Below are 25,715 nucleotides of genomic sequence, written 5' to 3' on the forward strand. Positions count from 1 at the left end.
AAATAGTTTCAATCTAATATCGACTTGTTTTTGTATGTATTTACTTGTAACCATTGGTATAAAATTTTAATAAAATTATTTAATTTAATTAACTTTTAATGATGCTTTTTCATATCAATATATGTATATCTCATGTATATTTTTACATTTATATATAATATATAAAAAAATGTTTTTAAAATTTTGAGAAATCCCAAACAACAAAACAAAAAACACTGATATATATTACAAATATAAAAACAAAACGATACGCCTATACAGTATTAACAACTTCCACCTTATATTAACTCCTATTTTCTTTTATTAACTATCAATGAAAAGTCTTTGTTGGGGCAATAACTCGGAATAACGGACTGAAAAGTTGAAACCAAGATTGGTGAAGCTCCAATGGAACACTTCGAACCTTAACGAAGATCACAACAATGCAAGTCTTTAAACCCGTTTCATTTCTTTGCCAACACCAAGAAAGAAGAAGCTTCCAGCTACTGCAGTTTCCATAGCTAAGCCTCGATTTGTTGTTCCAACTTTTGTAAAAAGCCATTTGAACTTGGGACATCAGTCTGGATTTGTTCCAAAAATGATGTATGGGTTGGTGCGAATTGCTTTAAAATGTGTTAAAGAGTAAGAAGTGGGTTTGCAACAGACTTTAGAATCTAGAAAAGGTTGTTTGAATAACTTAGAGCAAGGAAAGGCAGTAAAGAGGAAGGAGACGATTATCTGTAATTCTCTAAAAGAATCACGGACGATTATCTAATAGTTTTCCAATTATTTACTACATATATTCGGACACTTAAAAGTAATTTTATTTTATTAGTTTTGAGAAAGATAACAATCAATTCATAAACCACTAACTTTCAAAAACCTAAAAATTTTAAAAAAAGTAATTAATATCAACAGTGATATTTAAACAAGTTGAATTCAAATTTGATTAAATTTAAAATTAAAATATTTATTTGATCTATATTTTTTATAATAAATAAATTATTCAAACTTAAATTTTATTCATAAAAATATGTGGAAGATTAATATAATTTTTAAATATATTTTAAGTAGCAAAACAAAATTTGAATATTTATTTTACCTGTCCGAAAGAGACGTATTAATAGGCCTCTTGCTAAGAGTCGTCATCAGCAGCGACGCAGAGATGAGACAGAAAGTGTCCGGCCGATGCCTAGAGTTACACAAACACACCATCACCCTTATGCTGACATGGCATAACACGTAGGACCCACATGTCGGGGTTCTTATAACCAGTATTACGTGTCATGGGACTCACGTGTCTCTTTTCCATGCTACACGCCGGGGACATAAAATCTGACGTACTGTTCCTTTAGGCTTTAGTTCGAACAAGAAGCTGAAGTGGCACGACAAAATAAATAAATAAATCATCGCTCGGTTTCGCCTATATAAGCAACCCTTCCCTGCTTCAGCTTCTCTCACACCATTACCAGTACATATCGCTTTATCAAAAATCACTTAAATTTTCGACATTTTTGCATTTATTTTGCTTTGCCTTTCAATATCGATGTTCATGGCTGTTGAATCAACTCTCCCGACTCCATTCCGAACTCCGGCTTCCGATAAAGATGCGAAAGCTCTTCAATTCATTGAAGAGATGACAAAAAATGTCGATTCGGTTCAAGAAAGGGTTTTACGTGAGATCCTAAGCCGAAATGCCGAGACTGAGTATCTCAAACGGTTCATCCTTAATGGAGCTACGGACCGGGAAACATTCAAGTCTCGAATCCCTGTTGTCACTTATGAAGATATACAGCCTGAGATTCAACGCATCGCCAATGGTGATAAGTCCCCTATCTTTTCAGCTCATCCCATTTCAGAGTTTCTCACTAGGTGAGATCTTTTAGCAAATAATAAATGTTTTTTAATTTTTTTTACTCATGTTTACCTTTGAATGATATGTAATTTGGGGCTTACTTTGCAGTTCAGGGACTTCAGCTGGAGAAAGGAAGCTGATGCCAACAATTCATGAAGAGTTGGATCGTCGTCAACTCTTGTATAGCCTTCTTATGCCTGTAATGAACCTGTGAGTAGCTTTTGTACTATTCTTTTTGTTTCTTTAATCTAACTTTTGTTGAAAACAAAGTTTGATATTTTTGTCTTTTGGTGGGTGATAGCTACGTTCCAGGATTGGACAAAGGGAAGGGTCTTTACTTCTTGTTTGTGAAAGCTGAAACAAAGACTCCTGGAGGGCTCTTGGCACGCCCAGTCCTCACAAGCTACTACAACAGCGACCACTTTAAGACTCGCCCATATGACCCTTTCAATGTTTACACTAGCCCCAACGAAGCCATCCTTTGCGTTGACTCTTTTCAAAGCATGTACGCCCAGATGCTTTGTGGCTTGATCATGAGGAACGAGGTCCTTCGTGTTGGTGCCGTTTTTGCCTCTGGCCTGCTTAGGGCCATTCATTTCCTTCAAAACAACTGGAAACAACTGGCTCATGACATCGCAACGGGAACCTTAAACCCTAAAATAACCGATGCTCCGGTTCGAGAATGCATGAGAAAAATCTTGAAACCTAACCCAGAACTTGCCCAGTTCGTTACCATGGAATGTTATGAGGAGAATTGGGAATGTATCATCAAAAGAATTTGGCCCAGAACTAAGTACCTTGATGTTATCGTAACTGGAGCCATGGCTCAATATATCCCCACCCTTGAATATTACAGTGGTGGCTTGCCAATGGCTTGCACGATGTATGCTTCGTCAGAGTGTTATTTCGGTCTCAATCTCAACCCGATGTGCAAACCATCCGAAGTCACATACACTATCATGCCAAACATGGCGTACTTTGAGTTCTTGCCTCATGGATCATCCACTTCTTGCCTAGTTGATCTCGCCGATGTCGAAGTCGGCAAAGAATATGAGCTCATCCTCACCACTTATGCAGGATTGTGCCGCTACAGAGTCGGCGATATCCTTCGAGTCACCGGTTTTCACAACGCGGCCCCACAGTTTCGTTTCATTAGGAGAAAGAACGTTTTGTTGAGCATCGAGTCAGATAAAACGGATGAGGCTGAGTTACAAAACGCCATCGAAAACGCTTCTCTTTTGCTGAAGGAATTCAACACCAGCGTTGTTGAGTACACAAGCTACGCCGACACCAAACAAATACCGGGTCACTACGTTATTTACTGGGAATTACTCGTCAAAGACTCAGCTAATGCACCAACCGATGATGTTTTGAACCGATGCTGCTTACAAATAGAGGAACCCTTGAACTCAGTTTACCGTCAAAGCCGAGTTGCTGACAACTCAACCGGCCCACTAGAGATAAGAGTAGTGGAAAACGGCACGTTTGAGGAGTTAATGGATTATGCAATTTCAAGGGGTGCCTCCATAAATCAATACGAAGTTCCAAGATGTGTAAGCTTCACTCCAATCATGGAACTTCTGAACTCAAGGGTGGTTTCTAAACATTTCAGTCCAGATTTACCGCACTGGACCCCAGAATGTCGTCGTTGAGCACGCTGCATAAAGTTCCACAAATAGTCTATTAGGCCTTGGAAACCAACTTTTTTCTGCATATATATATAATCGTATTATTATTAGCTTTTAAATGGTTTGGGTCAGTGATTTTTGGTTCAAATCCATTTCATGTTTGTTTCACTTGCTAGTGTTTCTTAGATCTGTCTTTTCTTTAAAAATAAATAAAGATGAGAAAAAGAGACCTTAAAGATGGATGTAAGTCATCTCATGAGCAGCTACTATGATATTATATATACCATGATATCTATGTATATAATGTGATGGCAGAAGTTGTAATGGATTGATGATGCTTAATGGTTTTCTTGTCATATTTGTTCCTTTATCTATGCCTTTTCTGCATGGAATTCAGTGCACGTGCTTCATATTCTTTGTCAACTTTTATAATCTTTACTATTTAAAAATGATTTGGATATAAATCGTTTTGATGGGTATTAGTTCCGAGACAGAGCAATTATTGGAAAATATTGTTCGATACAGAGTTATATCAACAAAAATACTAGGGTTAGTATCGACAAAAAGAAGAGTTATGATTTACTCGAGTTATTGAGAGCTAAATTTGTGTTGCGCGGAAGCGTGTGAAAGAGTAAAATTATTGTACTGAAAAATCACACTAAGTTCAATTCCCAGGAAAGAGAGGTGGATCACGAGGATCGCTTACATACCAGATCTTTCCTAGCCAGAATATTCCTCTATCGTAATTTAATAGCACAATAAATCACTACAATGACACTTGCAAAATATGCAGAACAAAAAATAAAGAACACTAGAATTTTAACGAAGTTCAGCAAATTTTGCCTACGTCCTCGGGCACTACCAAATATATTTCACTCCAAAAATACAAGTGAAAGTTTACAAATAGGGAGAGAGAACAATTGCCTTATGTAGAGAATGGCAAGTGTGGGATGAAGAAAGTAAGAGATGGTTAGGCCTATTTATAGTTGAGGTTTAAGGATCAACTTGCAATGTCCCTATACAATTAGGGACCAAAATTGCAATTATCCCATGCCAACTTTTAACCCAACTTGCCAACCAATCTTATTTTCTACTTTCGGTGCCTTTCGGTGCCAACTTTCTGCCACTATTCATCTTTGAAAAGTCAAAGATTGTAGGTATCCAATAATCTCCACCTTGAAGATTTGATTAGGATAATCTTATCTTCACACAATTCTTTCTGCCTTTGACAACAATACTTGATAGTGCCTTCTTCAACTGTTAAACTTGCAGGATATTGATCAAGTTCAAACAATGTTCGAACTTGGTTGTTGTTACCACCTTGGTCATCATATCTGCGGGATTATCTGCAGTCTTGATCTTCTGAAGACAAAATTTCCCCTCTTCAATAATTTCCCGCACAAAATGGAATCGTACGTCGATATGTTTTGTACGTGCATGATAGACTTGATTCTTTGCTAAATGAATAGCACTTTGACTATCACAATACACGTTAATATGCTCCTGAACCAACCCCAAGGTTTTAGCCATACCTTGTAACCAAATAGCCTCCTTTACAGCCTCTGTTACAGCCATGTATTCGGCTTCTGTGGTTGACAATGCAACTGTAGACTGTAGTGTAGACTTCCAACTTATTGGTCCTCCAGCAAGTGTAAACACATAACCGGTGGTTGATCTTCGCTTGTCCAAATCACCGGCATAGTCAGAATCAACGTACCCAATAACACCTTTACCAAGTGTATTATCCTGCTTGAACAGTAATCCAACATCCACGGTCTTCTGAATATACCGTAGAATCCATTTCACAGCTTGCCAATGTCCTTTTCCAGGATTATGCATATACCTGCTCACTATACTAACTGCCTGTGAAATGTCGGGTCTTGTACACACCATTGCATACATCAAGCTACCCACTGCATTGGAATACGGAACTTGCAACATGTATTCTCGTTCCGTATTCGTCGAAGGAGATAGTTGTGCAGAAAGCTTGAAATGAGAAGCCAACGGGGTACTTACAGGTTTGGTCTGCTCGTTCATGCCAAACCGCTGTAGTACTTTCTTCAAATACTGCTTCTGAGACAAGCTAACTCTGCCATGAGCTCTATCTCTACATATTTCCATGCCAAGAATCTTCTTAGCTTCACCTAGATCTTTCATCTCAAACTCGAGATTGAGTTGAGTCTTCAATCTCTCAATCTCAACTTTGCTCTTAGATGCTATCAGCATATCATCAACATATAAGAGCAAGTATATGAAAGTTCCTTCTTGTAGCTTCTGAAAATATACGCAATGATCAAATTTACTTCTTGTGTACCTTTGCCCTTTCATGAACTGATCAAATCGCTTGTACCACTGCCTCGGAGATTGTTTCAATCCATAAAGCGACTTTGTCAGTTTGCAAACCCAATTTTCTTTATCAGCAACATTGAATCCATCAGGCTGAGTCATATAGATTTCCTCTTCCAAATCACCATGTAAAAATGCTGTTTTCACATCAAGCTGAACTAGTTCAAGATCGTATTGCGCAACCAAAGCTAGCAAAATTCGAATAGACGAATGCTTCACAACTGGAGAAAACACTTCATTGTAGTCTATTCCTTCTTTCTGAGCGTAACCCTTTGCTACCAATCTAGCCTTGTATCGAATTTCATTTTTACCAGGAAATCCTTCCTTCTTTGCATATACCCATTTGCATCCAATTGCCTTCTTTCCCTTGGGCAGTCTCACCAACTCCCAAGTCCTATTTTTATGAAGAGACAGCATTTCTTCATTCATAGGTTGCTTCCACTTTACACCATCAGAGTTACTTATTGCTTCTGTGTAAGTGGAAGGAACATCATCATCTGCAATTGGAAGTGCATAGGCCACCATATCATCAAAGCGAGCAGGCTTACGAATCTCTCTTCTTGGCCTCCTATATGCAATTGAATCTTGTTGCTGTAGAAGTTCTTGGGTCGAAACTTCTTCATCATTTGTTCTTTCAATATTAGCTGGATCATCATTAACCTTTTCAAACTCCACCTGCTGCAAAGTACTACTGGTTTTGTCATCCTTTTATGAATCCTCGTTCTTCATCATGGTTGATTCATCAAAAGTTACATCTCTACTGAAAACAATCTTCCTTGTATCAGGACACCAGAGACGGTATCCTTTTACACCACCAGTTATACCCATGAATAATGCTTTCTTTGCTCTTGGGTCTAACTTAGATTCTTTTACATGATAATATGCAGTGGAACCAAAAATATGTAAAGAATCATAATCAGTAGCAGGTTTACCAGTCCACATCTCCATAGGAGTTTTTCCATTTATTGCAGCTGATGGCAATCGGTTAATTAGATAGCACGCATATGTAACTGCCTCAGCCCAAAATTCCTTGCCCAATCCAGCATTGGACAACATACATCGAACTTTCTCCAGTATAGTCCGATTCATGCGTTCTGCCACCCCATTCTGCTGTGGTGTATCTCGAACAGTGAAGTGTCGCACAATGCCCTCATCTTGGCATACTTGTAGAAATGGATCGTTTTTGTACTCAGTACCATTATCTGATCGAAGTCGTTTGACCTTTCGACCAGTCTGAGTCTCCACCATCTTCTTCCATTTCAGAAATGCATCCAAAACTTCACTTTTTCTTTTCATTAGATACACCCATACTTTTCTTGAATAATCATCAAGAAAAGTGACAAAATAGTGCATACCTCCCAAAGAAGCCACTTTGGTAGGTCCCCACACATCACTGTGAACATAGTCCAGAATTCCTTTCGTATTGTGAATTGCTGAACCAAATTTTACCCTCGTCTGCTTGCCCAGAACACAATGTTCACAGAATTCCAATTTGCAAGAATTTGCACCTTTCAACAAGCCTTGCTTCGCCAAAGTCTGCAAAGCTTTTTCACCAGCATGTCCCAATCGCCTATGCCATAACCTGGTAGCCTCTGAATCTGCATCTTTCGCAGAAGCTGTTGATGTTGATCCAATAACTGTACTTCCATTTAAATAGTACAAGTTATTTCTTCTAGTGCCTTTCATCACCGTCAATACCCCAGCTACTACCTTTAGTAATCCATCTCTCAAAGTGATTGTGAGCCCTTTAGATTCTAGGGCCCCTAATGAGATGAGATTTTTCTTCAAGCTAGGTACGTAGCGAACATCTGTCAAGACTTGGATTGAGCCGTCGTGATTCTTCAATTGGACTGTACCCACTCCCATTGTCTTACAAGCACTATCATTGCCCATAAGAACAATTCCACCTTCTAGCTCTTTAAGACTAGAAAACCAGTCCTTATTAGGACACATATGGTAAGTACATCCTGAATCCAAAATCCACTCATCCGTTTGACATGCCATTGCCATGCCAACCAAGCTAAAGTCTGACTCCTCATCATGCTCCGCTACACATGCATTAGAAATAGCCTTGCCCTTTTGTAGTTTAGGACAATTCTTTTTCCAATGCCCTTTCTCACGACAAAAGGCACATTCATCTTTGGCGGGTCTCCCTTTGGACTTACCCCTTCTACCAGGTTTGCTGCTGTGTGAACGACCTCTTACTGTTAAGACTTCTGCAGTTGTATCTCTGTGATCTCTTTTATCTTTCTTTCGAGTCTCAGATCTATACAACGCACTACAGACTGCATCAAATGTGATTGAATCTTTCCCATGAAGCAATGTGGTGGTAAGATGATCATATTCATCAGGAAGGGAATTCAACAACAATAATGCCTTGTCTTCATCTTCAAATTTCTCATCCAAATTTAGCAAGTCTGCTAAAATTTTATTGAATGAGTTCACATGGTCATTCATCGACATACCGGGTGCATACGTGAACCGAAAAAGTTTCTTTTTCATATAAAGCCTATTTTCAAGACTTTTCGTTAGAAACTTTTCTTCCAATGTATCCCACAGCTTCTTCGCTGATGTCTCCCTCATGACGGAGTACTTCTGCTCTTTGGCCAAACATAGGCGGATTGTACCACACGCCTGTCTATTGATCTTGGCCCACTCCTTATCATCTATCTTGTCAGGTTTTTCTTCAAGGGCTATATCCAGCTCTTGCTGACATAAGACATCCAGGATCTCACACTGCCACATACCAAAATTATTAGTACCGTCAAATTTCTCTACTTCAAATTTTGCATTTGTCACAATAGTCCTTGCTGATGACGATGCTGCTGCCATTTTTCTCCTCAATCCCAACTACTGTATACGTGAACAGTACCGTATACGTGAATAGTACCGTATACATGGATAGTACTGTATACGTGAATAGTGTCGTATACGTGAATAGTACCGTAAACGGTCGTATTCCCCAAGTACGAACCTGGCTCTGGTACCAATTGTTGCGCGGAAGCGTGTGAAAGAGTAAAATTATTGTACTGAAAAATTACACTAAGTTCAATTCCCAGGAAAGAGAGGTGGATCACGAGGATCGCTTACATACCAGATCTTTCCTAGCCAGAATATCCCTCTATCGTAATTTAATAGCACAATAAATCACTACAATGACACTTGCAAAATATGCAGAACAAAAAATAAAGAACACTAGAATTTTAACGAGGTTCAGCAAATTTTGCCTACGTCCTCGGGCACTTCCAAATATATTTCACTCCAAAAATACAAGTGAAAGTTTACAAATAGAGAGAGAGAACAATTGCCTTAAGTAGAGAATAGCAAGTGTGGGATGAAGAAAGTAAGAGATGGTTAGGCCTATTTATAGTTGAGGTTTAAGGATCAACTTGCAATGTCCCTATACAATTAGGGACCAAAATTGCAATTATCCCATGCCAACTTTTAACCCAACTTGCCAATCAATCTTACTTTCTACTTTCGGTGCCAACTTTCTGCCACTATTCATCTTTGAAAAGTCAAAGATTGTAGGTATCCAATAATTTGAATATCTTGATTGAGACAAACTTCAAATTTCAAATCAAACGTTATCTGAAATCCGTCCATTGATTTCTAAAGAGGCTCCACTTCTTGTTGCTTGGTTGAGTGCAGGGGCTGAAACACTTGAATAAATTGAAGAAAGATCGTCTTAATTTTTATACTTTTTTAATTTTTTTATTAAAAGGAAGATGAATTATCGTATAAGATGCGATAAACTAGTATTATACAAAATTTATCCTACAAAAGCATCAATGCATTTAAAAAAATATGTTAGATGAATATATTTAAATTTTTAATTTTATACGTATAATAACATAATATAAAAACTTTTCTATAATAACATAATATAAAAACTTTTCTTTAATTGATCAAAAGGGTAATTCTCCGGTAAAGGTTGCTTTACTTAAGAAATCAGTAAAGAAAACGACACCGTTGCAATAGGTATAGCAACGTTTGGTTGGGGAAAAAACTGAAAAATCCAGGTATTCCATCCCATCCAACTACTAATTTTATAATTCTTTACTTAATTTCTTTAGTTAGTTTGGTGCAATGCTCATTTCCGGTACCTTCCGTGCCGCTGACTTCCTCTTTCGAGCTTCCTTCAATTCCTTCGCCTAAGCCTGAGCTGCACCTTTTGTGATGGCGCGGGCACTGGTTAACCTCGCCGTCGGAACCGTCGTTTTCTTCCTCCTCTTTCTTCTCTCCCAATCAAACCCCTCCAAGTCACCTCCGCGACTCCTCCCTCCGCCTCACCACGGCACACGTCCCGCCATGGTCCTCCCTCTCTTTCCTTCTTCCAAGAATTCCTCTAGAACCTTCTTGCACTCTCATCGCCACCTTCTGAGATCTGACTCTCACTCTTCCCATCCAAACGCTCGCATGAGACTCTACGACGATCTCCTTCTCAACGGGTAATATTATCATATTATTATCTTTTAATCTTAATTCTCCTTGTTCTTTTAACTGAGATATTCGAGAATCGAAATTTCGAAGGTATTACACTACGCGGCTTTGGATCGGGACCCCTCCGCAGCAATTTGCGCTTATAGTGGATACCGGAAGTACTGTTACTTACGTTCCTTGCGCCACTTGCGAACAATGTGGTAGACATCAGGTAATATCAAAATTCATCCGAATTTTCAAATTCGAATATTCATTGATGATCCTTTTTTCCGCTTATTTTCTGTTTATTGAATCGTTTTTGGACATACAGTGTATTGCAAACATATTAGATTAGATCTGAATGGGAATCCCCCTTTTTGATTTCTGAAATATCGCTCTATTCATTGAGATTTCGTTCAGGCTTATTTGGTCGTGGCATTTGAAATTTTTCAATGTAAAAAAATTTGAAGCTTTGGTTGTTGATAGAAAGATGGACATTTTTAAATTTAGATATATAATAATTAGTTTGGAATTAGTCTTAAATTTTAATCAGCTGCTTATTGTTTTTGTTAAATATGAATTTCCTTTCATAATGTTTGGTAGCAATGCAGCCCTAATAAACTTCAGTGAAAGGTTTTCATTTGTTGGTTCTAGATGACCTTATTTTGGTGGTTAAGCTAATAGGTTTTCTGATTTCTACTTATCAGGATCCGAAGTTTCAGCCTGATTTATCCAGTACTTACCAACCTGTAAAGTGCAATTTGGATTGCAATTGTGACAGTGACAGGGTGCAATGCATTTATGAGAGACAGTATGCTGAAATGAGTAGCAGTAGTGGTGTCCTTGGTGAGGATATCTTTTCGTTTGGGAATCAAAGTGAACTTGTGCCTCAGCGTGCTGTTTTTGGTTGCGAAAATGAGGAAACTGGTGACCTTTACAGTCAACATGCTGATGGCATTATGGGATTGGGCCGTGGTGATCTCAGTGTTGTTGACCAGTTTGTTGAAAAAGGTGTGATTAGTGATTCATTCTCATTATGTTATGGTGGGATGGATATTGGTGGGGGTGCTATGGTTCTTGGAGGCATATCTGTCCCGTCAGACATGGTCTTTAGTTATGCAGATCCTGTTCGCAGGTATGTTTTTGTAAACATTTTTATCTCCAAGATAGAATACGTCATCAACTTCCTATATACACTCGATACATCTGACACATTTACTCTAGTTTCGGGATGGCAACAGTCCATATTACAACATTGATTTGAAAGAGATACATGTTGCGGGGAAGCAGCTATCTTTGAACCCAAGGGTCTTTGATGGAAAGTATGGAACTGTTTTGGATAGTGGTACAACATATGCATATCTACCAGAACCAGCATTTTTGGCATTTAAAGAAGCTGTAAGATACAATTTCCATGAATGAATCGTACTTTGTTACAGTTTTAGCAGGCGTGTTAATCTATTCCTAGTGGACGCTTTTTGTTTACTGGATGAGTAATTTGTTGAGTTGAAATGGACTTAAAAGCTCCATTTTCATCCTCAATGCTATAATATGGAGGATCTTTGAAGTTTTATTCTAACAGTTGCACATACTTATCTGGAATTTTATGTTTGGTTGTAAGGGCATGTGACGACTACATGCTTAACAGGTTGATCTGTAACAGTCCAACCTAACAATTGTCATTTTTTTTGTGTTTGTTCTCTTACCCTTAAGTTTCACTTTTGCATTGTTCTATTCCAGATCTTGAAAGAACTTAATGGCTTAAAGCAGATCCGTGGCCCTGACCCAAATTACAACGATATATGCTTCTCCACTGCTAGCAGGTATTACTTATGCTGTCTACAGTATGCCATAACAGAAAAGTTGAACAATTTTATTATTATTTATTGTGAAAACCTGTTATCTATGTTTGCTCTATATAATAGATATTTTTTTTTCCTGCTTCAGTGATGTCTCTGAGCTCTCAAAAACATTTCCAACAGTTGAAATGGTATTTGGCTATCAGCAAAAATTATTGCTATCACCTGAGAATTATTTGTTTCGAGTAAGCTTTTCACACTGTAATTGCTTTTCTGTTAATTGAACATCTTCCTTTCTTGAGAGAATCTTCTTAACGTTAATACTTGAAGTTGGTGTAGGAATAGTTGCTTTTGAGTTCAGCTGAATTTTCTGCTTATCTTATATCTTATATTCATATAGCATTCAAAGGTCCACGGTGCATATTGCCTTGGTATCTTCCAAAATGAAAAAGATCCAACAACCCTTCTAGGAGGTATGTTAATTTTCACAAAACTTGCGTTTCATTATGTTACTACTTTTAAAGTATCATCTTCTTTTGCAAAGTTTGGCCAAATATCTCCAGTTTTAGATCCAAAACTTTAGTTTGATGCCGTGAAAGTTCTCAAACTAATTTTTGTTGTTTACTTTCTTGTTCAAAATTAACCGTTTTTCTGCAATAGGTATCATTGTACGTAATACTCTAGTCACATATGACCGCGAGCAGTCCAAAATTGGTTTCTGGAAGACTAATTGTTCTGAGCTATGGGAAAGGCTGCACATAACTGGTGCAATATCACCATCTCCATCTTCAAGTGGGAAGGGTAACTCAACTGAGTCACCAACTACAACAGCTCCTGATGGATCACCACATTATGATTTTCCAGGCATGTTTAGACCATGGTTTTCTGAGGACCTTACATGGTTCTTATTTTATTTGAACCCATTTCAAGGACTAGAACTCAGTTCTGCCATTTATTTCATTGAAAAGCATGAATAATCAATACTTTGTTAAGTATACTTTCCTTTCCATATTAGCTTTTGTACTATACCATCTTCAGACTACAGGGTCATGTTTGACTTTCCCTTTCTGGTGAAAAAAAAATCCGTATCTATCGGGTCTTTCACTGGAATTCTTTCTGATGACATTTGTTGTTTAACAGGGAAAATTCAGATCAGTAAAATTATATTGGATATGTCATTGAGCGTCAACCACTCATATCTAAAGCCTCAAATCAATAAACTTACGGAGTTCATTGCTAAGGAGTTAGATGTTAATGCTTCACAGGTTCAACAAATACCATCTCTGAATTCTATCTTCGAATACTATAGAATTTATGAACTACTGATATGAAATATTATGTTAATTACTGAAGGAACTTCAAACTATCTTACTGAACAGTTGATTTTGTGTATAGTTTCAACTTTCAAGTAATCTTTTATTTTATGTTTCTTTTCCAGGTCCATTTATTGAATTTTACATCTGAAGGAAACAGTTCTCTTGTTAGATTGGCCATAGTCCCTTCAGACTCATTAACCTACATTTCTAATGAGACTGCAACAGTAAGTCTTCTTTTAGATAATTGCAATTCTGTTGATGTACAATATAACTGCTTTTTGCTTGATGAAATTCTGTTTCCAGAATATAATTTCTCGACTTGCTGAACATCGCGTGAAGCTCCCTGATACTTTTGGAAACTATCAGTTGGTGCAATGGAAAGTTGAGTCTTCTACAAAACAGTATGTTTTCATCTTATTAATGTCCGGTTTATTTTTCACAGTTCTTTATTCTCCTTATCACTTTCATGCTATGAAGCCTGGCAGCGGTGGGCTATTATCTTATGTGATAGTCACCTAAAAACATACCTTCCTGCTCTCAATGTGACGAATAATCTAACAAAGGTTCTGTGGCTATTTAAATTTGGATCTGATATTACAAAGGCTTCCTTTAAATTTTTTTTTAATTTTCAGAATACGCTTTTCCATATGGCCTCACTATGCCTGTTTCTAGTTTCCATCAGTTAATAAATAAAAATTTGTATCGTTATTTTTGAGGGTCCAGATTTCTGCATAGCATCATCATCTATAATAGCATGATGCATGCATAAAGACTTGTGCCATAAGTCCATAGAGTTTAGGTCTTCTGCATAGTAATCTGTTGCTCATAAGCGCGAATCTGTTCTTACATTTTCAGAGATATCTGCTTCTTAACTTTTCCTTTTCCTGTGAATTCCTATTCCGCATTTATCATAAAATATGTCACGTATTATCAGAAAATAATTTTGCAAAATTTAGTATTCATCATTGTTGAGCTGACAAGATTTTGTGTTGTTGTATCTAGAGGGAAAAAAGTTACAGTATTTGAATGCAAGGTATATGGTAAAAAATGAAACAGAAAACTGTGTTAGTTACTAGTTCTCTCGGTGAATCTTGGCAAACCATACCGGTATTTGGTATTTATATGATCCCATGTATTCTCAATTTTGTCATATGCTTGATCATGCCTCATCCTCATGTAAAATTTGTCGCACACAAACATTACATGGTCATTTTAGGATAAAAAATAAAAAATAAAGACTAGATGACATGTCATGGTACAAAGATCTAATTTGAATTATTGGATGGAAATAACAGGACATGGTGGGGGCGAAATTATACGGTGGTGGTTATGGCTCTTATCATAATAGTGGTGATTGGATTATCAGTTTATGGAGTGTGGGGTATGTGGAGACGTAAACAACAAACGGTGAATTCATATAAACCTGTTGGTGCGGCAGCTCCGGAGCAAGAACTTCAGCCTCTATAGTCAATGAAACCTCTTTTTTGGTTTGGTTATTATCCAGGTTTGGGATATGGCTTCTGAATCGATACAGTTTAATATTGAAAGCTTTGGTTTTTTCTTTTTTTGGCTCATTATTTCAAGATAGGAGTATACAAAAGAATACGTAAACTAAATGCGAAGTGAATCAGGGGAAAAAAAGGGGAAAAACTCATTAGTCAATAAATAAGAATCAATAAAAAGCTCGTTAATCGATATATATGATTTTGATTTGCAACGTTCTTGTTTGCTTGCTGTTTTCAACATGCAAATTTTCACCTTACTTTTTGGCATATTAGACCAGAGTGAGTTCAAATGGTTAGATCTTTGGGTTCTGGTTCAACTAGTCGAGTTCCTCTGTTCATTGTATATTTAAACACTTAAGTTTAATGTTGAATAAATATTAAGCATAATTAATAAGATTATGCGCTTCATTTAACATCAATAATATCAAGTTTTTCTTCATGGTTTAAACTTTAACATGCAATACAAATAGAAATTTTATATATAAAAATTTGTTTCTTAATGAATCAGTTTTGGTATTATATTAGTTGAATTGGTTTTAAATTGGTTGTAAATAAATAAAGATGTAGCTTGAATAAAAATAATTAAATTTATATATTCTATAATTAAATTTAAATAAAATTATTTATTATATTATATTTCAAACCAAGTTTTAAATTGGTTGTAAATAAATAAAGATGTAGCTTGAATAAAAATAATTAAATTTATATATTCTATAATTAAATTTAAATAAAATTATTTATTATATTATATTTCAAACCAAGCGGATCGACCAAAACTAAAGAAAACCTATCTTAAGCTTAACCAAAATTAGACCCTCCCGAGTCTTGTGAGTAGCCTAACGTCCAACCACGATCTTCATTCTTTCGCCAATGATATACATTTTTAATGGTTATGAATGACTGGTAGTTAAACGACAATTGAGTTTACGATCGTGAATTACAGGTTGCGATTCTAATTTTTCTTTTACAAAGAAAAAGATCAAACGATTACCCTTCTATTTGAGCTACGATTGTAAAACTAAAGCATAAATACTTCGTTCTTGAAAATAAATGTATATAAACTCGGAAACGAAGTTACCGAGGCTAGTGAAAAGTAAAGAGAAGTTTATGTTTCGTCCACAGCCTTTTTAACTGCCTAAGATTGAGAACCGCAGCCACAATATTTTTGAAAACATTAAACAACACATTAAATCTCTTACCCCAGATGAGTCTGGTTCTGATTTACAAATGAAATCCTCCCAAGGGAATTCAGTTACTGAGTCCGCATCCTGCTGCTCTCTGCTGCCCTGACCTGTGCAAAGTAAGGATGGGCCTGCCAAAGGGAAACATCAAAACAATGTTATGACTTTGGGATTTCCAAGTTTTCTTCATTTACTATTTGGAGAGTTCTTGGAGGATCATACCCCCTACCTATGTCTGATGATGGATGGGTGTTGGTACTTCAAGAAAAATGAAGATAAAGAAATATTGCTATAGGACATCTATTTCATCTTTATCTACTTAAAGATTTTTCCAATCAGCGCATAGCAAAATTCTTAATTCCATATTTACAGGTTCTGAATTTCATTCAAGAGAGAGAGTGGAACAAAAAGTAAAGGAGGTAAACATACCATAGCCTCTCTAGCAGTTAGCCTGTCCTGATGGTCGTACCGAAGCAACTTATCAAGAAAATCAATAGCCTGAAATTCGAAAAGTGCAATGATGAATATCAATTTTAAGGCAATTAACTGTTACTGAGCATATGAATAATATGATTTCCTAGAGGTTTGTTTAAGGAAGAAAATGACCTCGGGAGAAACAAGATGCTGATTATCTGCATTAATAAATTTGGACCAGGGTTTGCGGCTGTGCCTGAAATACGACATACATTAATGAATAAGAATTAACCATTCCACACTATAATATGTCTTAGGAGGGATATATCATCTACACATGAAACTGTAGCATGAGGCACAAAGTTGAATACTTAGTTAGGAAAAGCCCAAATATATAATTGTTTGTTCAATGTACCTTCCAACTTGAGCATCAAGTTGAGGATCAAGCTCCAAATGGTATTTGTTGAGATAAGCATTTAACTCATCAGTACCTAGCACCTGAAGTTACATTGTAGCGATCAAAAGGTTTGGACCATCCACAAAAACTGGAAATACTTTGTTAGGAAAAGCCCAAATATATATAAAACTTGTTTTGACATTGCACGTAGAGATGCCCCTGCTACATATCCCTTATAAAGTGAAAGTCGCAAAGAAGGTACAAATGTTTAAATCAAAACCCGCAAGGTTATCATTGCATCTAGAAAGAATAGTAAGTAAACAACAGTAAGAGGTGCAGAAAAGGTTACAAATTGATGCTCCTGACACAGGTTTTAAATGCAAGATGGATAATATGAGATGGATAAGCTGATAAGATAGAAAGATATAGACCGACACATTAGCCCAGTAGCAGTTGGAAAATCATGGATTATCCCAATCAAAATGTTAACAAGAAAAATGATAATGAAATTAATCTTCAGCAAGGAATTAAAAGATTCACCAATTAGCAGAAGCATATTACCTTGGCAATTTTAACTAATTGATCATGGTTGTCATGGCCATAGAAGAATGGTTCCTTCCGGAATATCTACAAAGTAAATAAGTATAACAAACAAATCAAACAACAAAAATATTCCATCACACACCAAAAGTTGGTCTTCCAAATGAAAGTTTAATACTTTTAACGTACGGGAATGGTTTTTCTTACCATTCCAGCAAACATGCAACCAAGGCTCCACATGTCCAAGGAATAGTCATAGTCTTGTAAATCTACCAGAAGCTCAGGCCCTTTAAAGTACCTGAGAAATAAGGAGAGAAATTAAATTCCCCAAAACTGAATCCATATTATAGATGAACTATAAATGGAAAAAAAGCTATTAAGTTTTCAAATCATCCAAAGAAACTGAGCTCTTTGACAAGCTAGATTTTGAAACTAATACTCTGAACCTATAAACAATAAAAGAAAATGCAGATGCATTCTGGAAGTAGTCCAATTAGTGTTTGTTCAAAAGAATATTAAATACAGTACTTATCTAATTCCGCTTAGCTTGACTCACTAAATTCGTGATAAATTTTTTTATCTATATGCCTGTAATACCAACCAAATTCAGTTTTCAAGGAAAGCCAATTTTAGGAACAAGCACAGCAAGAATACAATGAATCAACCCCAAAAGATATTAATTTTCTCTTTCATAAGAGGACTAATATTTGTTTTAAGTTCTCACCATCTTGAAGGAATAACACTCTTGGAAACTAGTCATATTATAAATGAAGTCTTTGAAATGTTACCTAGAAGCCACACGGACATTATACTCTTTGCCAGGATGGTAAAATTCAGCAAGTCCCCAATCTATCAAGCGAAGTTTGCGCAGCTCATGATCTATCATGACATTGTGAGGCTTGACATCTCTGTGCATTATTCCTTGTGAATGACAGTAATCTAATGCCTAACAAAGCAAACAAATCTTTTCTGATCATCCTATGATACAAACATACAAACCAGAAATCCTTCAAAAGATCTAAAAAAAGACAGTTATATTGGGAAAGCAATTAAGTAATGAGTAAAGCTAGAAACAATTACCAAACCATATCATGATGGAGTATTGGAGCATAGTTTTATATACTGAAAGTTTGAATGAAGAGCATAACTGCATAATGGTTACCTTGAGGAGTTCATATATGTAGTAGCGGATATCATAGTCTGTCAAAGTAGGGTAAAGAACTTTGAAATCTGTACTGTTGACGTGCTCGAAAATCAAGCTAGGAGTTTTGGAGTGATGATCTCTTACAACATCAAGAAGCTTAACAATATTCGGTCCACCACACAAATTCTGAAGGATTTTTATCTCTCTCTTGATCTGGCCACAATAATAATAAAAATAATAACAAAATTACTTTTATAATCATCAAGAATATGCCTAAGATTCTATCTCATATAAATCTACTCAAATACTATTCAAACCTCATAGATGATAATTAAGTACTAACCTTCTTTTTCTTAACAGGCTTGAGGATCTTGATTATACAGCGTTCATTGTTATTAACATTTATGCCTTCGAAAACCTCACTGTATTTTCCCCTTCCAACTTTCCGAACAACCTCATAATCATCTTGATCACTAAAAGAGAATACAGCAAAAAAAAAAAGTAAAAAAAAAATCAATTTACGCCGATCACGAACTGGATCGAACAATTAACAGTAGAATTACACTTAAAAAAGCTATAGAAATGCTTAAGTAAAATTGGAAGATCTAGTTAATCGAAGCTAATTACAGAACCTTGAATTCGTATCAACTGATGTAGCCTATTTCAGATTTGAATTAAACAAATCAATAACTAACGTAATCAAGTATCAACGACTATACTGAAGGAAGTATTCAAAAAGTTTACCCCCATTGAACAATGAGGGACTCGTAATCCCAGTACTCCTTAGGACGAAGGACATTGACGTCAGCATAAACGCGAGATTTGGACATGATTTGACTGCGGTTGGAACAGGAGATCTCGTCGATCTAACGGTTATCGCAACAGTGGTGGCCGAAGGGGAGGCGATGAGGGAGTAAACTAGCAAGAGGCAGAGTCAAACTGGACGGCTGGGGGTGCGGCGGAGATGTTTCAAACATTCAAGCCTAGCCAGTCTATATCATTTCTTACTTTGAGTGGTTTTGGAGACGCTTAGGCTCGGTTCGAGAGGTTTTGGATTTTGAGGAAAAGAAAAAAGCGGGGATGGGTTTAGGCTATTACGGTGCGCCTATGGCTATGTTACTTGGATCCTATGAGCTTAGTTGAGCTATGATATGAAGTTATAAACAAAGATAATATACAACAAAAGTTAAAAAAAATAAAATTGGCCAATTAATAAAAATTAAATTCAATTATACTTAAATTATATTGTATTTAAATCTTAAATGTAAAATTTAATTAAAATTACTAGTTTCAATTCTCTAATCAAATTCAATTACAACTCCATCTATTTTATCCCAACCGGAACTCGGTTTTTCTGTGTGTGTATTTGGAAATATCGAGGAGATTCTAATAAGGCAACTCCATCTAACAACGTGGCAGGCTCTTATTGGATTGGAGGAAAGGTTAATGTAGATTTTTGTTTAGGGATATCATACTACTGGGTAACGTACCAAATATTTTATTGAAGGAATGAAATCAACCAAACAAACACATGCATAGATATGAAAGTACACGGTGAACACACTTTCATGCATGAAAGCCTGAAGGGTCAGATTAACCGTAGCCGAAGTCGGAGTTCAAAGTTAACGGCTTCAGTAAATTTCAGGAAATCCAATGATTAACTACTAGTATCTGTGTAACTTATTAATCATAAATTAAGCATTCATTAAACATCGTATCGTTAAATTTAAGAAATTTTATTTAATTCACAAAAGTGAAATGCTGTCATATGTTTTGAGAAAATATTAAAAAATAAAAAATAAATTAAACGACCCTTAAATTTAATACATGTATTTTATTTATTTATTACTATATTTAATACTAAAATCATATATTTACCATTTAAATTATATTATAATTCAATAAATAATTGGAAGATCGCACCTATTTAACTTTCTCTCGACATATTTGTTTTTCTTTGATAAATATATATTTTCCCAAGAATCAATGCACTCCTAAGGGTACAAGCTGTGAATAGACTTAGACGTAGCAAGAAAGCATCTTCAGGTGATTGATTTAGTGTTAGGAATTGTTCTTCCAATCAAGAGAATGGAGATGATAAAAAAGATAAGATTTAAATTTATATTAAATAAAAAACTCTAATTACTAGTCTACGATTCGAAAATGAGATGAATTAGTTTAATCCTTTCGCATAAACATAAACATAAACATATTGGCCATGTATCTAAAGAATGATCACTATATATTTATTTTGCGATTTTCATTTGCACTCAATTAACCACCATGTCATTGACCTTTTAAGTTTTCTTTTGAAATGATTTTACAAGCACCATGCATTTAAAATTTTACTTTTGAAACAATTTTTACATGAGATTAGTTGTGCCAACCCAATAAACCTTTCCTTTCAAATGGTTGTAAGGATTTTTCTTTTTAAAATTTTAAAGTATAACTACAACGTAATTATAAATACTTATGTTTAAGTAATTATAAAATAGAACTAAATAGATATAAAAATAGAAATAATATTGCGTGATAACTACGTGCCATGAAATTTAAACTTAAATATTCAAAATTTAATTTTCACTTCAATTGTGTAAAAGAGATTCTTAAATTCAGTTTTTTTCGAAAATCGTGTTTTTCTAAACAAATGAGAATTAACTGACCTAAAATATAAGGTTACCATATTAAAGAAAGTTATATATGTGCAAATATTGAACAAAATAATACTTTATTGGGAATACAACATTATTCAACTTTTCTATAGATGATCAGAGATTAATAATACAAGAGAAAATTCATTTATTATATTATAAATTTCTAAAGAAAGAAAAAACCTGTTCAACCAGGCACCCAAGCAGTGGCAAATACAACATTATGGCCTTTCCAAGTAAGAACAAGGTCATCATCTTCTTTCTTTAATCCCCATCCAGCTGCATGTTCATCAAGCATTGTTTTTACTTCCGAAGCCGTTTCATCCCCAAAGCTAACCCCTCTAAACTCAGCGTTTCGCATCCGCTGCACCCATCGGCTCTTTGATTCAACCCTTTCCACCCTCTGCAAACCTTCATGAGCTATAACATTCTCTACTTTCCAACAAATATTAGCTTCATACCACTGCCTTTGTTTGCTTCCTATTGGAAGGAACGTATCCACTGTATCATATGGTATCCACAGATAATTGAATGCAGATCTTAATCTGCATACCAGATTATTCGATGTCAAATCCGCATCTTCGTCTACTAGGATAGCAATTGTTGGGTTTAATCCCCTAAGCGCCTTGAGAAACATTGTTCGAAGTGATGGGTTCGAAGTTGGTTGGAAAGTGTAAGGGTTTGAGTTTGTATTGGGTAAAGGAGATGGAGTTTCTTCTGGTATGTAGTGAAGCATCATGTGACAGTTTATCACTAAAGCCTCACCAGCTTCTGCATATACTAAATGTTGAAGACGAAGTTGATCGATCAAAGAAGCGAACCCATCGGCATGAGTTGAAGGGACGGCCCTAAATTCCAGCATTACATTGCGTGACCTAGCGAAGTTAACCAACTTGGAGCCTAACTCTTCATATGTAAGATCAAGCAATGGGGGCACATCTTTCGGAACACCAGGAACTGTAAGTTTCACCAGTGGCGGTCCTTCGAACCTATTAGCTATGGCATCAATTAATGTAGGGATTTGCATGCAATATGTCGAGCTTAGATCAACGATGTGAATGACGGAATACCCTTCAACGGCTTCTAGTATTGCCGCATTCGCTGTGGTGAAACCGAACCGATGCCATGGGGTTAAGTCCACAAAGTTAGCCAACTCGATGACAGAAAAAGTGTGGGTTTCTACAGAAAGGTTGCGATGAGCGTTCGCCATTGCTGCAAGCATTTTGCAGCTTCCACTTTTGGCTGCTCGGACAATGAGAGCTCGAAGAAAAGCAGATGTCAGACGCTGGTTAGAATCACCATCTGGTGGTGCAATGTTGTTTAGAACCCAAATGATTTGCTGCGCAAGTGTGGCGTCATTGCTTTCTATTGCGTTTGCACAATGGACCAAAAGCTGTTCGATGCAATTGGCATCACCGAAGCTAGCTAAACCCTTTGAGGTAGGGAATCCAGGCCATGGACGAGCTTGGTGAATCTGGTTTTTATTCATGGTTGGAATCGAAAATGGAGCGATTTGGTGCAAGGAATGTGATGGGTTTCCAGTGAATTGCATCATGGAGAATAAGAGAAAGCGAGTATCAAAACGAGAGTAGAGCAAAGGCAAAAACAAAGCAGCAATAAGCAAGAATTTCAGATAGTATCAGAAGAGAGGACAAACAGAAAAAGACCAGACTAACAGTGGTTACCTTGTTATTGGGGAACGAGCCACAAAGTTTTGGTGAATAGAGTGACAAAAAAACCCCCACACCAAATTATAGTACAGTTCGGAAATATCTGCAAATGAATTACAGAAAAATTTGATAGTTCAGCTTTTGTGATGATTTTATGTTCTTCAAGAAGAAAAACTTAAAAAGGGACTGTTCAAACTTCAAAGAGACCCTTCTTGCAAACAAAGCTTAGCCTTTTCAGATGCTAAAGATAGGGGATACAACGAAACAACAGCAAAACAGTGATTCGAAACATACCCTGTTACAATCAAAGAAAGAGATGAACAGTGTGAGAGGCAATATAAAGGAGAAAGAAGGATAAGGAGAAAAGGTGGGCTACTAGGGTTGGATTTTGGTGGCATGTGCGGATAGCCGGCCAAGGGCTTGTCTATATGTGGGAGTTGGGATTTTGTCATGTAATGAGGCGTGGGGGATTGAATGGCTTTTTAAGCTTTCGCTTACACTCACACATGGGCCATATGACATTTAACTTCTTTCTCATTATCATGAACAAGTTATTTCTTTTCTCTTGCCCTTTTCAGGTTGTCTTCTTTTTCTTTTCTTCTTCATTTTTCCCTTTTGCTTTCTCTGCTAAGTGTAAGATTTTTATCAACTATAGCAAAACACCTTTATGTATGGTACGGTTTCATTTCTCCATCTAGGTGGGATTCAATTGTAAGAACATAATAATAAGTATATGTTGACAAAGGATACTGATTTTTAGGGTGCATTTAGTTAAGTAATTTGATATTTTCGAGGTAAAGTTATGTTCTCAAATAAGGTTTTCCTACGTTGAAATAATAACTTTATATTCCCAATAATATCAAAATTTTAAAATATAAAAATAGTCTTAATACCAACTCTTGCTTAGTTAATATTAAATTCCCATACTAACTGAAATTTTTTATAATTTTATTCTATTTTTAATGATTTTAACTCATTTTATTTAAATAAAAATGAAACAATAATAAAATCTAAGGAATTAATTCGTCGATTGTTTGATATTTTTTAAGTAACACGTGGATTATATATTTATTATTTTTATGTAAAAAATAAAATTTTGTTTATTTCACTCTACCTAAAAATTTACATTTATAATAATTTACCATATCATTTTTTTTATAATTTTGGTTGCCCTTAAATCATAACAAACAACATGTATTTTGATAAAAAAATGTTTAACCCTATTTTTGGTAAAAAATGTCTAATTACTTATTGTTAATTATTTCCCGGTTTCAATTTATTTCTTTGAAAAATTGAAATTAATTTACTAAAGATATGAATTAATTTATCAGTAGAATAAATATTATAAACTTCAACCATTTTATAATAAATAATAAATAATATAAACAAATTCTACAACAGTAATTTAAAAAAATATTTTTAATAATTTTACATCCCACCAATAAAATAACAAAATCTTACCTTTAAATCAAACGAATCAAATAAAATAATATACAATATTATCATAAATTAAATAATCTTACATTCTTTTTTTTTTTTTCGTAATCCAAAAGCATATACAGTTAAAACATAGTTACGATAAGCTGTCCCACAATTGAATATGGCCAGCAGTAATATAATAACAAAAAGCAAATAATGGGTGTTTTAAGGATAAGTTTTTACTTCAATTTCTTTTTTATTTTTGTATCCTATCATACTCGTATTTTATTTTATATTTCAAAAATTTTTATACCATCACATCATTACCAAGACATGCCTTATTTTGTATGTCCGTAATTCCTATGGTATTTTGATGTTTAAGAAAGACAGAATGTGATAAGGGTCCCTCAAAGTATTTATAGCAGCCAAAATCTTTGCAAGTTATAGTAAGACAAATTTTCAATTATGTACTTGTATGGTAATTGTATTTAATATATTATATATAATAACATATTAGTACTTTTTATAATATAAAATTGACCAAATTCATATAATTTTTATATTATTTATAAAATTTAAAAACTCATCAAATATTATTCCATAATTAAATCCTTTTATATGCTTTCAAAATTGTGTATATGAAATTAAGATAGTTACACTTTGGGAGAGAATCAAAGAAAGACAAACTTTTCGCAGCCATTTTTTCCCGTAAATAATTTATTATATCAATCCATTTTTTAGTCGCTTACAATTTATCGTAATGCATGCAGTTAAAGAAGAGTATAAGAAGAATCTATGGAAACCATAAAAGGAGAATCATATAAGTTAAGGAATTAAGGTTTAAATATAAAGTGTGAGAATTCTGAAGAAGATTCCATAACTTTGAGATACAAAGACTAAAAGACATGTGGGGTAAATAGAAATTTTCAGACCATGTTTCTTCATTGGAATTCTTTCCAGTTGGAATTGTCAAATAATTCGCGTTTAATGTGTTTTTATAAATTTTAATATATTAATCATTAATATTATTTAAATTTTGAAACATTTATATATTTATATTATATTTAATATCACATCGTAATTTATTTTTTTTCGTATCGTGTTTGTATTGTGCAATAATACCTTCCGGTTAAGAAAGCTTTAAAAACAAAATAACAAACATGTAAATAAGGAATGAAAGCATGTGGTTAAAGTTGCCCAAACTGATAAAAACATATGTTTTGTAGTAAATTAATGATCATTGAAAGACCAGTTGGCATGGTATTCATATAAAATATTTTCTAAATGTATTGAGGAACTTACCCAAAACATATGGAAGCCAAAGATATACAAACACCAGCTTCGAATGTTGAGCTATTAAGATTAAAAAAGAAAGAAAGAAAAACAAGGGGGGGGGTATAGGGACAGTTTTTCTACTTTGAGTAATGAACTTGTTCGGTGTTAGCCAAA

The 25,715-nt window shown here is 35.2% G+C and overlaps 4 protein-coding genes across 6 annotated transcripts; 2 read left to right on the forward strand and 2 right to left on the reverse strand.

Annotated features, from left to right (window-relative positions):
• The first annotated feature begins 1,369 nt into the window (after positions 1–1,369).
• LOC107922696 (probable indole-3-acetic acid-amido synthetase GH3.1) lies at positions 1,370–3,804 on the forward strand. The gene is made up of 3 exons (XM_016852828.2): positions 1,370–1,851; positions 1,943–2,044; positions 2,136–3,804. Exons 1-3 carry the CDS (start codon positions 1,526–1,528, stop codon positions 3,484–3,486), a joined length of 1,779 nt encoding a protein of 592 aa, XP_016708317.1. The 5' UTR covers positions 1,370–1,525; the 3' UTR covers positions 3,487–3,804.
• Positions 3,805–9,796: 5,992 nt separating this feature from the next.
• Positions 9,797–15,042, forward strand: LOC107924577 (aspartic proteinase 36). Its single transcript, XM_016855093.2, has 12 exons — positions 9,797–10,259; positions 10,342–10,462; positions 10,938–11,365; positions 11,472–11,628; positions 11,971–12,053; positions 12,178–12,274; positions 12,430–12,502; positions 12,690–12,893; positions 13,170–13,294; positions 13,468–13,569; positions 13,649–13,746; positions 14,641–15,042. The coding sequence occupies exons 1-12, from the start codon at positions 9,988–9,990 to the stop codon at positions 14,810–14,812; spliced, it is 1,932 nt and encodes a 643-aa protein (XP_016710582.1). The 5' UTR covers positions 9,797–9,987; the 3' UTR covers positions 14,813–15,042.
• An 845-nt stretch (positions 15,043–15,887) lies between these two features.
• On the reverse strand, positions 15,888–19,813 carry LOC107924707 (casein kinase II subunit alpha-2). The gene is made up of 10 exons (XM_041080703.1): positions 19,271–19,813; positions 18,870–18,999; positions 18,545–18,739; positions 18,171–18,328; positions 17,590–17,680; positions 17,404–17,469; positions 16,861–16,943; positions 16,638–16,701; positions 16,461–16,529; positions 15,888–16,162 (listed from the first exon to the last, which is right to left on the reverse strand). Exons 1-10 carry the CDS (start codon positions 19,354–19,356, stop codon positions 16,103–16,105), a joined length of 1,002 nt encoding a protein of 333 aa, XP_040936637.1. The 5' UTR covers positions 19,357–19,813; the 3' UTR covers positions 15,888–16,102.
• Positions 19,814–21,234: 1,421 nt separating this feature from the next.
• On the reverse strand, positions 21,235–23,281 carry LOC107923334 (scarecrow-like protein 32). Of its 3 annotated transcripts, XM_041080706.1 has the most exons (3): positions 23,142–23,281; positions 22,863–22,950; positions 21,235–22,651 (listed from the first exon to the last, which is right to left on the reverse strand). In XM_041080706.1, exon 3 carries the CDS (start codon positions 22,397–22,399, stop codon positions 21,365–21,367), a length of 1,035 nt encoding a protein of 344 aa, XP_040936640.1. In that variant the 5' UTR covers positions 22,400–22,651; positions 22,863–22,950; positions 23,142–23,281; the 3' UTR covers positions 21,235–21,364. The 3 variants fall into 3 exon arrangements, with proteins under 3 accessions (XP_040936640.1, XP_040936639.1, XP_016709028.1); XM_041080705.1 differs by having other exon boundaries at positions 22,863–23,269; XM_016853539.2 differs by lacking the exons at positions 22,863–22,950; positions 23,142–23,281 and having other exon boundaries at positions 21,235–22,854.
• Between the last annotated feature and the right edge of the window lie 2,434 nt (positions 23,282–25,715).

This window comes from Gossypium hirsutum, chromosome A11 (genome assembly GCF_007990345.1).
Source record: "Gossypium hirsutum isolate 1008001.06 chromosome A11, Gossypium_hirsutum_v2.1, whole genome shotgun sequence".
In the NCBI taxonomy this organism is placed as follows: Eukaryota; Viridiplantae; Streptophyta; class Magnoliopsida; order Malvales; family Malvaceae; genus Gossypium; species Gossypium hirsutum.